The sequence below is a fragment of the Capsella rubella genome, unplaced genomic scaffold, assembly GCF_000375325.1.
Source record: "Capsella rubella cultivar Monte Gargano unplaced genomic scaffold, Caprub1_0 scaffold_4, whole genome shotgun sequence".
NCBI classification, from domain to species: domain Eukaryota; kingdom Viridiplantae; phylum Streptophyta; class Magnoliopsida; order Brassicales; family Brassicaceae; genus Capsella; species Capsella rubella.
In genome coordinates this window covers 715892-729140 of record NW_006238920.1, presented here as the reverse complement: position 1 = coordinate 729140, position 13249 = coordinate 715892, and the positions used below count along the sequence as shown (strand labels likewise).

At 33.3% G+C, this 13249-nt stretch overlaps 2 protein-coding genes across 2 annotated transcripts; one reads left to right on the top strand and one right to left on the bottom strand.

Annotated features, from left to right (window-relative positions):
- The first annotated feature begins 305 nt into the window (after positions 1–305).
- LOC17887840 (protein RMD5 homolog) lies at positions 306–2189 on the top strand. The gene is made up of 2 exons (XM_006294324.2): positions 306–390; positions 810–2189. The coding sequence occupies exon 2, from the start codon at positions 840–842 to the stop codon at positions 2001–2003; it is 1164 nt and encodes a 387-aa protein (XP_006294386.1). The 5' UTR covers positions 306–390; positions 810–839; the 3' UTR covers positions 2004–2189.
- A 2484-nt stretch (positions 2190–4673) lies between these two features.
- Positions 4674–7012, bottom strand: LOC111830981. Its single transcript, XM_023784157.1, has 2 exons — positions 6543–7012; positions 4674–6456 (listed from the first exon to the last, which is right to left on the bottom strand). The coding sequence occupies exons 1-2, from the start codon at positions 6945–6947 to the stop codon at positions 4795–4797; spliced, it is 2067 nt and encodes a 688-aa protein (XP_023639925.1). The 5' UTR covers positions 6948–7012; the 3' UTR covers positions 4674–4794.
- Positions 7013–13249: the final 6237 nt, after the last annotated feature.

The following is a 13249-nucleotide window of genomic DNA, read 5'->3' as shown; positions in this document are numbered from 1 at the left end:
TATAAATTAATAGATATTCATGGTCCCAACATTATTAATTTATGGAGGTTTTACTGTATAGTCTAATCTTTTTTCCCTCCAAAACCTCAATTTACATTATTTTCAACATTTGGGTTTTAATCCGTAATTTAATTAGTATGACTATTGGGCCTTTTAGTTCAGCCTACATAATCTCTCGGCCCAAGTAATAATTATTTGTCTGATTCAAAGAAACGGATCAAATCCAACGGCTGAGATTCATCGTCAAGATCAGGGATTATGAGAGAGTAATAAATACAGAGTTTCAACGAAAACTTAAACAAGTCGAAATCTCCGAATTCATCATCTTCCTCCGTCCGACGATTCATCTTTCTCCTTTTCCGGCGATTACCTTCATCGGGTTTTTTATAGGTTCATCTCTCTCACTGAACATGTTGATTATATATTTGTCTCTGGCTTTGGATTCTTCTTCGCTTCATCGACTGTTTCTGATTCGCGAATCGTCAAATTCTCTGACTCCTTTACCTGATCTTTCGATTCTTGAATCATTTGGATTATTTGGATTTCTCTATAGATTAATTTTGGTTTCTGGAGTCTGAATTCGATTTTTTGATTGATGATATGATGAATAGACATAGTAGTAGTCACTCACTGGTTCTGATGCATAAAAGAAAGGTTCAAGAAACTGCTATGTGGTGTGCTTTGTGTTGTTGTTATTGTGGATATGATTCATTGTAAAGAAGATATGTTTTTGCTTATGGAGAATGATGTTATTTGGTTGTGGAGATTGTCCTGTCTGAGACCTTTCTTGTTGATTATACTTGTTTCAGGATTTTACCAGTGTGATTGATTATCTTAGAATGGAGCTAAAGAGTGTCAGAGATGCGTTTGATCGTGTTACCAAAAAGCAGAAACTTTGCTATAGCAAGACACAGGAAGTGGTGGATAGACTGTCTCAAGAGATCGACAAGGCATTGAACACGATACAGGAGGTACCCGCTGGCTCAGATAACCCGCTTCATGGTAAATCTGTTGTTGCTGATTTGAAGAAAACTTTAAATGAGATTGCTCCGATCAAACAAGTTGAAGCCACTCAGAAAGAACTAAGTGCGGCTCTGACCAAGTACCCGAAAGCGGTGGACAGGACTCTGAATCCAGACATATCAACGGCTTACAGAAACGTCGAGTTTGATCTTCATGCTCTTCACCAGATAATAGCTGGTTTTCTCTACAGGCAAGGCATGTTCGACATGGTTGACAGTTTCCTTTCCGAGACTGGCGAGCCTGGGCTTGAGTCTTCTGCTACAGAATCTTTCATGGAAATGCATAGGATACTTGAAGCCATGAAAAAACGAGATCTTGGACCAGCTCTTAAGTGGGTAGCTTTGAACTCTGACAAGCTAAAGCAAGCAAACTCCGATCTCGAGTTGACATTTCACAGCCTTCACTTCCTGAAAATAGCACAAGACAAGGACTCCAAAGAAGCTATCAACTACGCCAGAAAACACTTCACTACATATTCAAACAAGTGTTTACCAGAGATCCAGAAACTCATGGGCTCTCTCTTATGGCACAGAAACCTCGATAAATCCCCATACTCAGAGTTCCTCTCACCTGCGTTATGGACCAACGCTGCCAAAGAACTAACCCACCAATACTGCAGTCTACTCGGTGAATCATCAGAGAGTCCTTTAGTTGTAACAGTTGCAGCAGGTTCACAAGTTTTACCGACGTTTTTGAAATACTTGAACCTTCTGCCAGAGAAAAGAAAAGAATGGCAAACAATGAAGCAACTTCTTGTACCTGTGGAACTCCCTGAAGAGTATCGCTTCCACTCAGTCTTTGTATGTCCTGTCACCAAAGAACACTCAAGTGAAGATAATCCTCCGATGAGATTGAGCTGCGGTCATGTCCTTTGCAAGCAGTCTATCAACGGTATGTCGAGGAATGGTACAAAGTCCTTCAAGTGTCCTTATTGTCCAACAGATATAGATGCTTCCAAATGTAAGCAGCTGTTTTTCTAGAGTAGTCTGATCACTCTTTTCACAACTTCTTATACTGCATTTCTTAAAGAAGGTTTGGGGTCATGATCTTTTTTTGTCTCAGCGAGAGCTCTGTTCTTTGGTATCATGATCTTGTTTTGGGTTCTGTGTATAAAAGCTATAGTTTTAAACCAAACATTAATACACAGATATGGTCTTTTGTCTCCTGATCTTGAATTCTAGAGGACAGCACCAAAACTTACCCCTATCCTCAGTAAATTTGAACTCTTTGACCGTTGTTCTAACCACCCTTAAAAATCGTTTAACCCCACTAACGTTAAAATTTGGCGTCAAAAGAATAAACTTCAAAATTATGTATATCATTCACTTAAGAATACAAATGATTAAAATTTGGTTTATGATATTTATATGGCTAAAGTATATTACAATAATTATAAAAAGTTATTAATTAAGATAATCATTTAGACTCGTTTTGTCCTGTTGATCATCTCTAAACTCTCTCCACTACCCAAAATTTGTGAATTATTAATTTTTGTCTTTTGGTCTCTACTTAATATAATACATATTCGTGTATATACTAAATCTAAAAACGAAAACTAACTAAAGATCTCTTAATACATTTGAATGGATTAAATGATATGAACTTTTAGATATAGCCGTGCGTACCATTATTGCATCACTTTAGTGGAACGCACCATCGCCTATCCAAATTAAATGTATCAGAAAAACATATAATTCCCAAATAGCTTTTTTGCCTTTTAAACTATTATCTTTCTCACTATTTGACCAATGTTTTTGTTTTGCTAAATATGTTAGTATCATTAGAAAATGAACATAAGGTATTACAACACCATAACATTACCTTGAGAAAGCAACCTTGGCAACAATAAACAAAACAAAACTAAGGAAAACGATCTATTTCCCCTGAGAACTAACGTATCAATCCATATAGAGCCAAAACTTTGATCTCGATGTAGATATTCTCGAAAGAAAAGTTTAAATCCTATTTCTTCCCGAAATAAAAGTTCTAAACCAAATTCTCCCCCCCCCTCCAAATCAAAGTTCGAGATCTGATTCTCCCCAATTCTGGATTTTCACTGGTTTACTATTGGTTTATTGTTATTGTTTCTATTGGTTTATTGTTAATCAAAGTTTGGATAAATCTATTAGATCAAGAGTAGCATCAGCATTCACCATCTCTTTTTCGTCTTCAAGATGTAATGATGTTGCGGATCTCACGGTCAATGTTTTTGAAGATGAGATTTTGAAAGCTTGGGCAGCAACCTTACGCAACAAAGAAGGAGCGTTGATCAAAACGTCGGTATACGTTGGTCGGGTGATGTTTGACCAATGTTGCATGATCTTTTCCTCAATTTTAGACGTTTGTATACATTGGTCGGCCGATTAAAATGAAACACTTAGGCCGATGACTTTGTTGTTTCAGTACTAGTGAGTTTTGTTATTCATAATCCAAGAATAAATGCATTATGTGTTAAATCAAATCTCATATTTCAAAGTTTACAAAGATCATCACCTACTAAGTGAAAGTTTCAACGACAATTAATCTAATCTAAGAAGTTGAAAAACTTATTATGATCATGATGATGCATCTTGTGCATAACGCAAAGCGACACTCAAACGAGAGGTGAAATTAACAAGAATTATAATTAATTAAGTGTAAAAAAGCCTACGAGACAAACAAAAAAGAGACAAATCCCGCCGTTAAAATGATATCCTCAGCTCAATTATTAAGTATCTGCAATCATATTAATAAGACTTTTTTTTGTAGGATTGTTAAGTTCTTATTGTTTTGATTATTAAATATTTTGTTGACCATCGAGTTTGAATCATTGGGATACAACGAATTTAATTAGTGTGTAGCCGCAAAAAGGCTAAATCTCGATATATTTTTTTGGACTGCATTTTTAGTATTTATAATGTTACTACCCATTATGAAGAAGTACACATAGAATATATGCTTTTGGCTCAAAAAGTTTCACTTTAAATAATTATAAAGCAAAACAAAAGAAAAGTTCTTATAAAAATTAGTTAACTAAAAAGAAAATATCATATCATGTTCATAAGTAGTGTGTGTTAAGAGCATTTTAAATGCCTCAAATTTACAACAACACAAATGAATAAACCTATCACTTATTTATTTCATGAATTTCTCAATGGAATACTTTTACAATATAATCATGTTATTAAGAATAACTTAGAGGTTTTCTTTATTCTCTTAACCTTTAATAAAATTATATGTAATCATTAATCATGTTTTCTTCGCTTTGTATTCATTTTCTTGATAAGGTTTAAATTTTTGGTTTAAGTAACACGAATGACTATACATTGCTTCAACTATTACAATTTGTGATTCACCAAAAAAAAACTATTACAATTTGTGTGTGATGATTGTACATCTTGAAAATTGACTGAGAGATTAAAAAAATATAGTATTAGTGATGATGACTATATTTTTATCTCTAACGAAAATGATGTCTCATACATTAAAAATAGTTCATTATATTAAACTAAATTAAATGTGAATATTTTGTAATTGATTTGGTAAAACCTACTTCGTACCTAATGCAACATCCCTAGCTATAAAAATTGTATAATCACCTTTAGGGTGAAAAATGTATCACAATATCACATAATAACTGAATTGGTATATACAAAATATAACTAATCCAAACTTATCATTTGACCAAATTATATAACTTTCATTTATGCACCACTCTAGTTTGTTTGTATAAGATCATTACACAAAGTTCTTAATTAACCTAATCAAGAAAAATATTATTTATAACAAATATTAGAATCTAGCGTTCTCGAACCCATGCAAGTCACTGACTCTGTTCATATGTTTCCTCACCATGGCCACTTTAGCCAACCTCTCCGCCGCTTTCCATGCCGACGTCGGAGTAAGCGACTCCAAACTCTCCGATGCCGCCACGTGTCTTCCTCTCACACCGTTAAGATCAGCTAGCTCAGCATCCAAGCCACGTAAACATGCATCGCTCGAGCTCAAACCGTACTGCACAAGCAAAGCTCTTGCTGATGTCAGCAGTCTCTGAGCACCGGAGTAATGGTTACGCTCTATCAGCCGACGAGACTCCGCCACGGCCCGAGTGCTTACGTGGAGGTTTCTGAGCCGTGAGATGTTTGGATTAGATGATGATCGTACGGTTAATGGAGTAGGTATTAAAAGCGCGCGATCTTCGGGTGTTTTTGTTTCTTGAGTTGTTGTGTCCACGTAACGAGATCTAACGGTCATGATTTTGTGAGATCTACTTCCGGTTAAGGAATTATTAACCGGTGATTTGATTTCAACCAGCAACGCTCTTTCTTCCTCCGCGTACATATCACCTAACCGGATTAAACCGGTTCCAAGCCAAGCGGGTCGACCCGATAGAGAGTAAACAGAAGTGATCTCTCCTTGACCCGTCCCGGAAACTAACCCGAGTTCTAAACCGAGATCTTGAACCGACAAACTCAAATAACCGTTGATGCTCCTCGCAAACGCGTCTTCGGGAAACGCGTGGGTCAGCCAAACGGTGTGCACGGGGATTCTAGAATGGGCTAATTGGGCCGCTTGATGGGCCTGACGATCCGTTAATACGAAGACGGTGGTGAAAGGGTTTTTCTGCCGGCGATCGTCTAACACCTTAACCGCTTTCTTCAACGCGTCGTTCACACTCATCCCTACGCCGGCGACGGAGCCTGGAGCGGTGATGATATCCACGATTCGCCTCGCCGATCTCCTCCCGTTCGCCGTCATCCTCCGTAACGGCGATAGCCGTTTCGAGCTAGACGAAAACGCGACGATCGACAAACGATCCGTCTCTCTCAGATTCGAAATCACAATCCTCATCGTCCGCTTCATCGTCTCCAATTTCTCACCGGAATTTCTCCCACTCACGTCTAAAACCGTCACCAAATCAACCGGCGCTCTACGCGCAGATCCACGCGCCGTCGGAAACGGCGGCGATTTCACCTTCATAACGACCGAGTAAGTCTCGTAACCTTTACCCGACGCAACGATAGCAGATTCCGGTGAGAGCCTAACGTCAACGTTTCTATCCGTTAACAGATTCGCCGTTAAAGGTGACGGAGTATTAACGGAAAATCCAGTAAACTCATCGCCGTCTTCGTTTTCGTCGGATTCAAGTATGGTGTGGAACCCGGCGGGAGATATCGGAGACGAAATCAAAGCTTCGTCGTCGTTGTAAACTCTCAGAAGAAGAGACTTGTTCTTAAATTCCGGTTTGATTTGAGATTCCGGTTTAGCGTAATTTCGAATCTCAGGTAAAAGCGAGAAACCGCAAACCGGACAAGAAGCAAGCCGGTTATGATTCGCGGCGGCGCGTGAGGAAACGCAAGGGAAATGAAACGTGTGAGAACACTCCGCCGTGAAAATCGCCGTGCCTTGACCTGACTTCACACTCTGTAAACAGATTCCACATTTGCTACTACTCTGCTCAAACCCAAAAACAAAAAAATTAGCAAAAAAAAAAAAAACGAAACGATTAAAAAGCAAAATTGAAAATCGATGAAGTGTACTTTGTTGAATCGGAGTTTGGATTTGAGAAGGGAGAAGCTCGCCGGAGAGATAGGAGAAGAAGAAGAAGGTGTTAAAAGAGAGACGAGGCTTCTGTTTCTCGGTGTTGTTTCTTTTTCTCCGGTGGTGGTTTTGCACTTAAGCTTCGGAGTTCCGGGAAGAGACGGGGTAGGAGTGGCGACGGAGGTGGCTGTTGAAGTACGACAACGGAGACTGTAATTTCCGGTGGAGGAATCAGAACGAGGAGTGGAAGGAGTTGAGAAAAAACCGAAACGAGAAGTGGATTTGTGGCGGAGACGATGATTCTCCGGCGAATCAAGAACAACGACTCCGTTGTCGTCGTCGTTGAGTTGGTTAGTTTCTTTGGGAATATAAGTGCAAAAAGCTCTTCTCCAGCCGTTTATCATATTTGTTTGTTAGAGAGAGACTGAGATTGTTTTGGTTTCTCTGAATAAAAGAAACTGAGAATTGCAGAGAGAGAGAGAGAGAGAGATGGTGAGAGGAGAAGAGAGGAGAAAGGTTCAATTTTTATAAAATGGAGTCTTTTTTTTTTTTTTTCAATTATAGTGGGAAGATTGGATATTGGGATTATCTAAGATTTTTATTTATTTATATAGGTTTAAAAATGACTGACCAGTCACCAGCTTAAAGCTGTAAATTTTTTTTGAAAAAGTTACTTGCATTTGTGTTTTTTGGTTAATTATATGTAAATGATTGATTTTGGTAATATGTATTAATTTTTGTAAAACATGAACTTATGGGCTACATTGCTAACTTTTTTGGTATTATGTATGGCTCTAATATTCTAGTCTTTTAAGAGATAAAGCTCGTTTGGCACCTAGTATTAAGTAATATTCAATTTATATTATCTCTTAATTAATCTATGAAAATGAAACAGCTATATAATTATATGTATCAATTTTTTAATTTTGTAAAATAACTTCTTATTCTAAAGTTTTACTCTAAAATTATTTTCTTAAGTAATAAATTTTTAAATAGTATTTTTATTTTATTTATTACTAGGTTACAAAACATCTTTTCCTTTTTTCTTTCCCTAAACCATGGTCACTAAGGGTATTATTTTCGTGTATATATATATATATATATATATATATCGATTAATATGTGATTAAGATTATAAATTATGTTTAAACACCCCAAAAAAGTTAATAAAATGCAAATAGATCATTTTACTTATATGTTTTATATTTCTGATTACTAGAAACAAATTAACCTTAAAAGGTACTCCATGAATCTTTGCTTAGTTCCTAATCTTAAAATTAGTATTGCAAAAGAGCTGACGAAAACAAGCTATTATATAGCCTATGGATCAATCTAGTCTCGTAGGCTGGTAAAGAAAGCAACTCACACAATAATGCATAAGTTTGATAAGTTTCGAATTTTGTAAAAAGTCATGCAAAATAGGAGAATCATGTGTGTTACCTTTGACCCTTTTATGTAAAAACACTGTTGGAACTTTGACGAAATTTATTGTAAGTAGATGGGCAAACATTTATATGATTGGGTTTGATAATAAAATACAGACTATACAGTGCAGTGAATGTATAAATGGAATACGAATAGATGATAATATGAGTAGATAGATAGATAGAGAGATTAACTCGATTATTGGATCGGTGGTCTATTTATGTGAGCCATTTTATATAAACTATATCTATATCGATCCATGTAAAACATTTAATGTTCGAATCAAAGTGTTGTTGATCCGATAAGCCATGATCACACTGGTCAACATGTTGCCAATGCCAACTATATTTTGTTCAGATCTCTTTATATATTACTGCTATAGCTATGATGCTGAAACTGAGGTAATGTTTACTAGTATAGTAATGATAATAACGGTAGATAAATAGATGCTTTGTTATAGTTGAGTAATGATTTATTATTTTTAGTTTTCCCTAGCACATAAAATAATAAAATAACTTTGTTTTTTTTAATAATTTTCTTTGAAGATATTTATCAAATTTTATATTTTTAAAAGAAGTAAAATTTTGCAATACACAACTAATTAATGGTACTCTAATGGTTGAAACATATTTTTTTGGATTTGGAGACTATGAATTTTTAGTTTTGTAATGTAATTTTGACGAGCTGAATTAACTTCGCAACGAGTACGAATGTTATTAATTTACAACGAAATTTTCCGAAAAATTGGTTAAAACTATAACTGCCAACAAAGTGTTATTAATTTACTAAAACCATAATATATATCAACATTTAATTACATAACTATACTCTACAAAATATTTGTTCATTTACAGTGTTTCTTTTACTAAAATCATTTGTACCTATACATATATGATTGATCTAATAAGCAACAGTAATAAAACTTGTATGTGGTATAGAAAACTACAAACTAAAAAGGTTAAAAACTCAGTAAAAGAGATAAAGGGTACAAAGTTTTTGTTTTGGTCGACAAAAGGGTACACATATAAACAAATCAAAAAGAGCACTTCTAAATACATATCTCCAAAGACTCCAACGACATAAGTGTTACTATCAAATAAAAACAAAAGTCGACCTACGACTTATATAATAATAAAAATCAATGCTATAGCTTTATAAGAATATGGTACGAATTAAAAAAAAAGTGATCGAGGAAGAATACAAAAGAAGATGGTAATAATGAATGAAGAAAGCATCAATAAATGTATTGATAGTGAATGGTATGGGGTGAGATAGGACGAAGATCCCCAGAACCTTTTTATTTATTACTGAGACTACTACTGTTTTGGTCTGGGTCTTGTGGACTTGTATGTGTTTTTAGTAATCTCTATCCGAGTCTCAACTATTTATGTTCATATGGCTGTATTGGTGGAGCTAGGATAATTAACCGAGCCGAAATAGTTGAACCGAATTTTGGTTGTTCGATTCGGTTTCGGTTATAGGTCATTAACTGATTAATAGCATTTGAAATTTTAGTTTGGTTAACCGAGAATTTAGTTTAGTTTTTGTTCGGTTCTCGATTAACCGAATTATTTTTAATAACCAAATTATACCAACTATACAAAAATTAGAGTAGTTTTCGTTAATAATCGAACTATTTAAAGAACTAAAATAACTGAACTGAACTAACCAAACCAAAATTTAATTCGATCAGTTTTAGCGACAGTTTCGAAACTAAAAACAAATCTAAAAAAAAAAACTTGAATTAGCCGAACTAAACTAATCAGAAAAACCGAAGTTTTAGGGTTAGGTGTTGATCCATCAGTCGAGTAAAAATTGGAATATATTTAAACATTTTTCCGAGGTTTCTATATTCGTGAAAACAAAAATTACATTTGTGTAAAAAAAAAATTTGGGTTTAGATTTATGTGTAGACAATTTATATGATAGTTTAGTAAGCTGCAGTCTAGCTAGCTACTATATATGCAGTAGTAGTAAAGGTATCCCACATTTGAAATAGGTTATGTAATGGTTATATATTCAAGACGAAGTTCACAATGTAATATTTTGGTATAAATCTGTCTAAATTGACTGGATCAACTGGTAGAGGCATATATATATATATAAAGAAATTAAAAAAAAATTATTGGTATTAATTTATCACTTTTGTTTTTTTCTACTTTGTTTGTTTTTGTCTGTTTTGTTACAGCTTTTAACGTACAATTGCATGCAAACCTACATGTTTGGCTATTTTGTATGTTGTTCCAGGGCCAGACAGATATTATATGTCTAGTGTACTAGTAGCTCTAGGTCTTAAAAGATACTTTCATTTACTAACTATTCACTATCTACTACTATGTTTGGTCCTTAAATTGTTATGGCTAATTTGGTTTTCTTGCGTTTCAAAGTTACCAAACTTGTTTTATTTTCATAATTTCATAATTTGAACTTCTTACCAACGATCTTCGTTCTACTCATCTTGGCTCGCCCTTAATAAAGGATTGACTTATAAAGATTCACAACCAAAGACCAAAGTTATTATGGTTTTGATAACAACCAAAAAATATTGTTGGGAATATTTCTCAAAATTAATAAATACTCTATTTATTATTTATTCATATCATTCCCTTATATGTTGCAGAAGATTTTGTTCGTTTGATCCGGCTCCATGTGCTTCACCGAAAATATATATATTAAAATTCTGGTCGTTTCATAAGTTTGAGACAAATCATGTTTCAAAATAATATTAGACCACTTTAACTTATATATTTTCAATTCTATGATAAATTGTAACTAAACACCACCATTATATTATGATACATTGCTTATTAGAATACATAGTGAATGCATTGTACCATAATGGATGCTTTTTTAAATTTGTTCTATATCTGATCCGTTTTCATAATTCGAATCTATAATCCAACCAAATAAACATACTAGCATATATAGTAGCATTCACTAATTAACATTGATGCATTATTAATATCTCAATGAATAATAATAAAAAAAACTAGAATCATAATTAAATATCACATATTTTATTTTCATTGGATGTTCAGAGACATATTTGTCTCATTAGGATGCAAGACTTGTAACTAGAGGCATTCAAACATCAAATTCAGAAAAGAAAAGAAAAAATGCATATAGATTGGATTGCATTTTTTTAAAGATAATAAAAATCGTAAATTACTAATTTGTAATAATTGTATAGCCGAATAATATTTATATTCAATTTATGAATTGCAGACAAAAAGACATAGACATGGTCAAGCCAAATATTTGGATGATAATATAGTTAATCATTCGTATCCAATATCTTATTCGTCTGTCTTCAAACAAAATTTTATCAATCTTGAAACATATATAAAATATATGAATAGGAACTAAATTTGAGGAAATAAAATAAAATAAAAATGTGCTTTCTTGTGATGGGTATGCTTAAAAGAACGAGTGCAATGAGTAGAGGATTATAAATTTTAAAAGATATATAGTGGTTCGTTTTGGAGTGTATATAATAAGAATAATTTGACTAAAAACATTAGCTTAAGTAGAAGAAAGGTTTTGGGAGACACAACCATATGATATGTCTCTGTGGACCGATCCATGATTATATATTAATTAAGGCGATTAGATTTCTTATGTTGTGGTCCATTGCAATAGTAACCAAAACTATGTATTATCATCTTCTTCAACTGCTAGATTATTGTTCCTTATCTTTGAGTTTACTACTACATGAAACAAACTTTGTCTTGCAATCTCATAAGATTTACATATCATATGTTTAAACAACTTGTCATCTCAAGAACATTAGTTTCGTACTACAAACAATTTGTATAATAAGTTTTAAATATATGAAAATATCGCGTAAAAGCGATATTTCCATATATATATTGAAACATGCGTAACATCATATGTTTACAAAAAGAAAACGATAACGTCTTATCCTATGTTAGTCTTACGTTTTAAGTTTAAAGATCACGATTTTTTGGTATGATCAAAAGCAAATTATCTTGATAGGAAAAGACTAATCTAATAAACGATATATACATATCCTTAGCTAGCTACCAAATCCAAAGCTATATATAACGAAACCAAATTTTAGTATAACCAAAAAATTTCAAGCTAGTTCTTTATTTTACTTATTATAGGTTAAATATAAGTGCAACCAAGAAGAAAAATTCATTTTGAAGAGATTGGTTCCTCTAAGTGGCTCTAACTATGAATCTTTAGTTTTCTTCCAACTCTTAGAACCAACGAATACAATCCACTTACATTGGGACCAATATTCTTATAATTCCACTAACTTTTTATATAAACCGTAAATAATCACTTGAACCCTAGATAAGAACTTTTTAAAACAAATATCACAGAAATATTCTTGAAATTATTAAGAAAACATAGTGATGGTGCTAGTAAATATATGGAGTCGAGTAATTTGTATAGTTCAAACTATAATTTAGATGATGATACAACAATTCACTACGATAGTTATATATTTTGCTCGAGTATATAGTTTAATGAAAGAAATAAGTGGTTCATATGAAAGAAAAGCATTAACAAGACATATATAACTGTGCTTGATATAATTGTTCTTACGAATTTGCAAAAACAAATCAAAATTTAGAAAATAAAGTCAATGATGAAGTGCACTAACCACAAACTCACTTAGAAGTGCTACATTTGTGCAAACCACTTTGCCCCCATGTGATAAGACTCTTAATTTGACAACTGATGTCGATATATCCAAAATGTTATACTAATATTCTTCTTTTTAGGTGTGGGGGAATTAGAATATGAATAGTATCACTTTGGAACAAACTTTGTAAACTTCATATATAAAGTGAGAACTACTATATATATTCTTCTTGTAGCAATCAGACTATTATCGATTTATAAGACTAATAAATACATATAATTTGTAAATGTTGTATGGATAAATTTTGGTTTCGTTTTAAGAAACTTTGCTATAAAATAATATTTGTATGGATAAACTTTGGAGCACTAAGACTATTACTATATATATATAAGAGAGATTTAGATATTTAGTTCAATTCAAACCATGTTGTTAAAGTAATTCTTGTAAGAAAGTTGTAGAAGATAAAAAATTATTGGGATTAGTCTAAAGGTAATCAAGATTTACACACTTTGTTGTTTTACAGATAGGAGAAAAACCATCATTTGAGATTCCACTTTGTGTGGTAAAGCCTCTTTATATACTTTTATCCTAATTATCACTTAAGAGACTTTTGTACCAACAAACAATAAACAAATCAAGATTTTTGCGGTATAATTAGACAAAAAG

Excerpts from the sequence above, each read along its gene's own strand:
- LOC17887840 (XM_006294324.2), top strand. The coding sequence starts at position 840 with ATGGAGCTAAAGAGTGTCAGAGATGCGTTTGATCGTGTTACCAAAAAG.
- LOC111830981 (XM_023784157.1), bottom strand. The coding sequence starts at position 6,947 with ATGATAAACGGCTGGAGAAGAGCTTTTTGCACTTATATTCCCAAAGAA. Across the intron at positions 6,457-6,542 it reads CCAAACTCCGATTCAACAAA|AGTAGTAGCAAATGTGGAAT; the intron begins GTACACTTCATC and ends GGGTTTGAGCAG.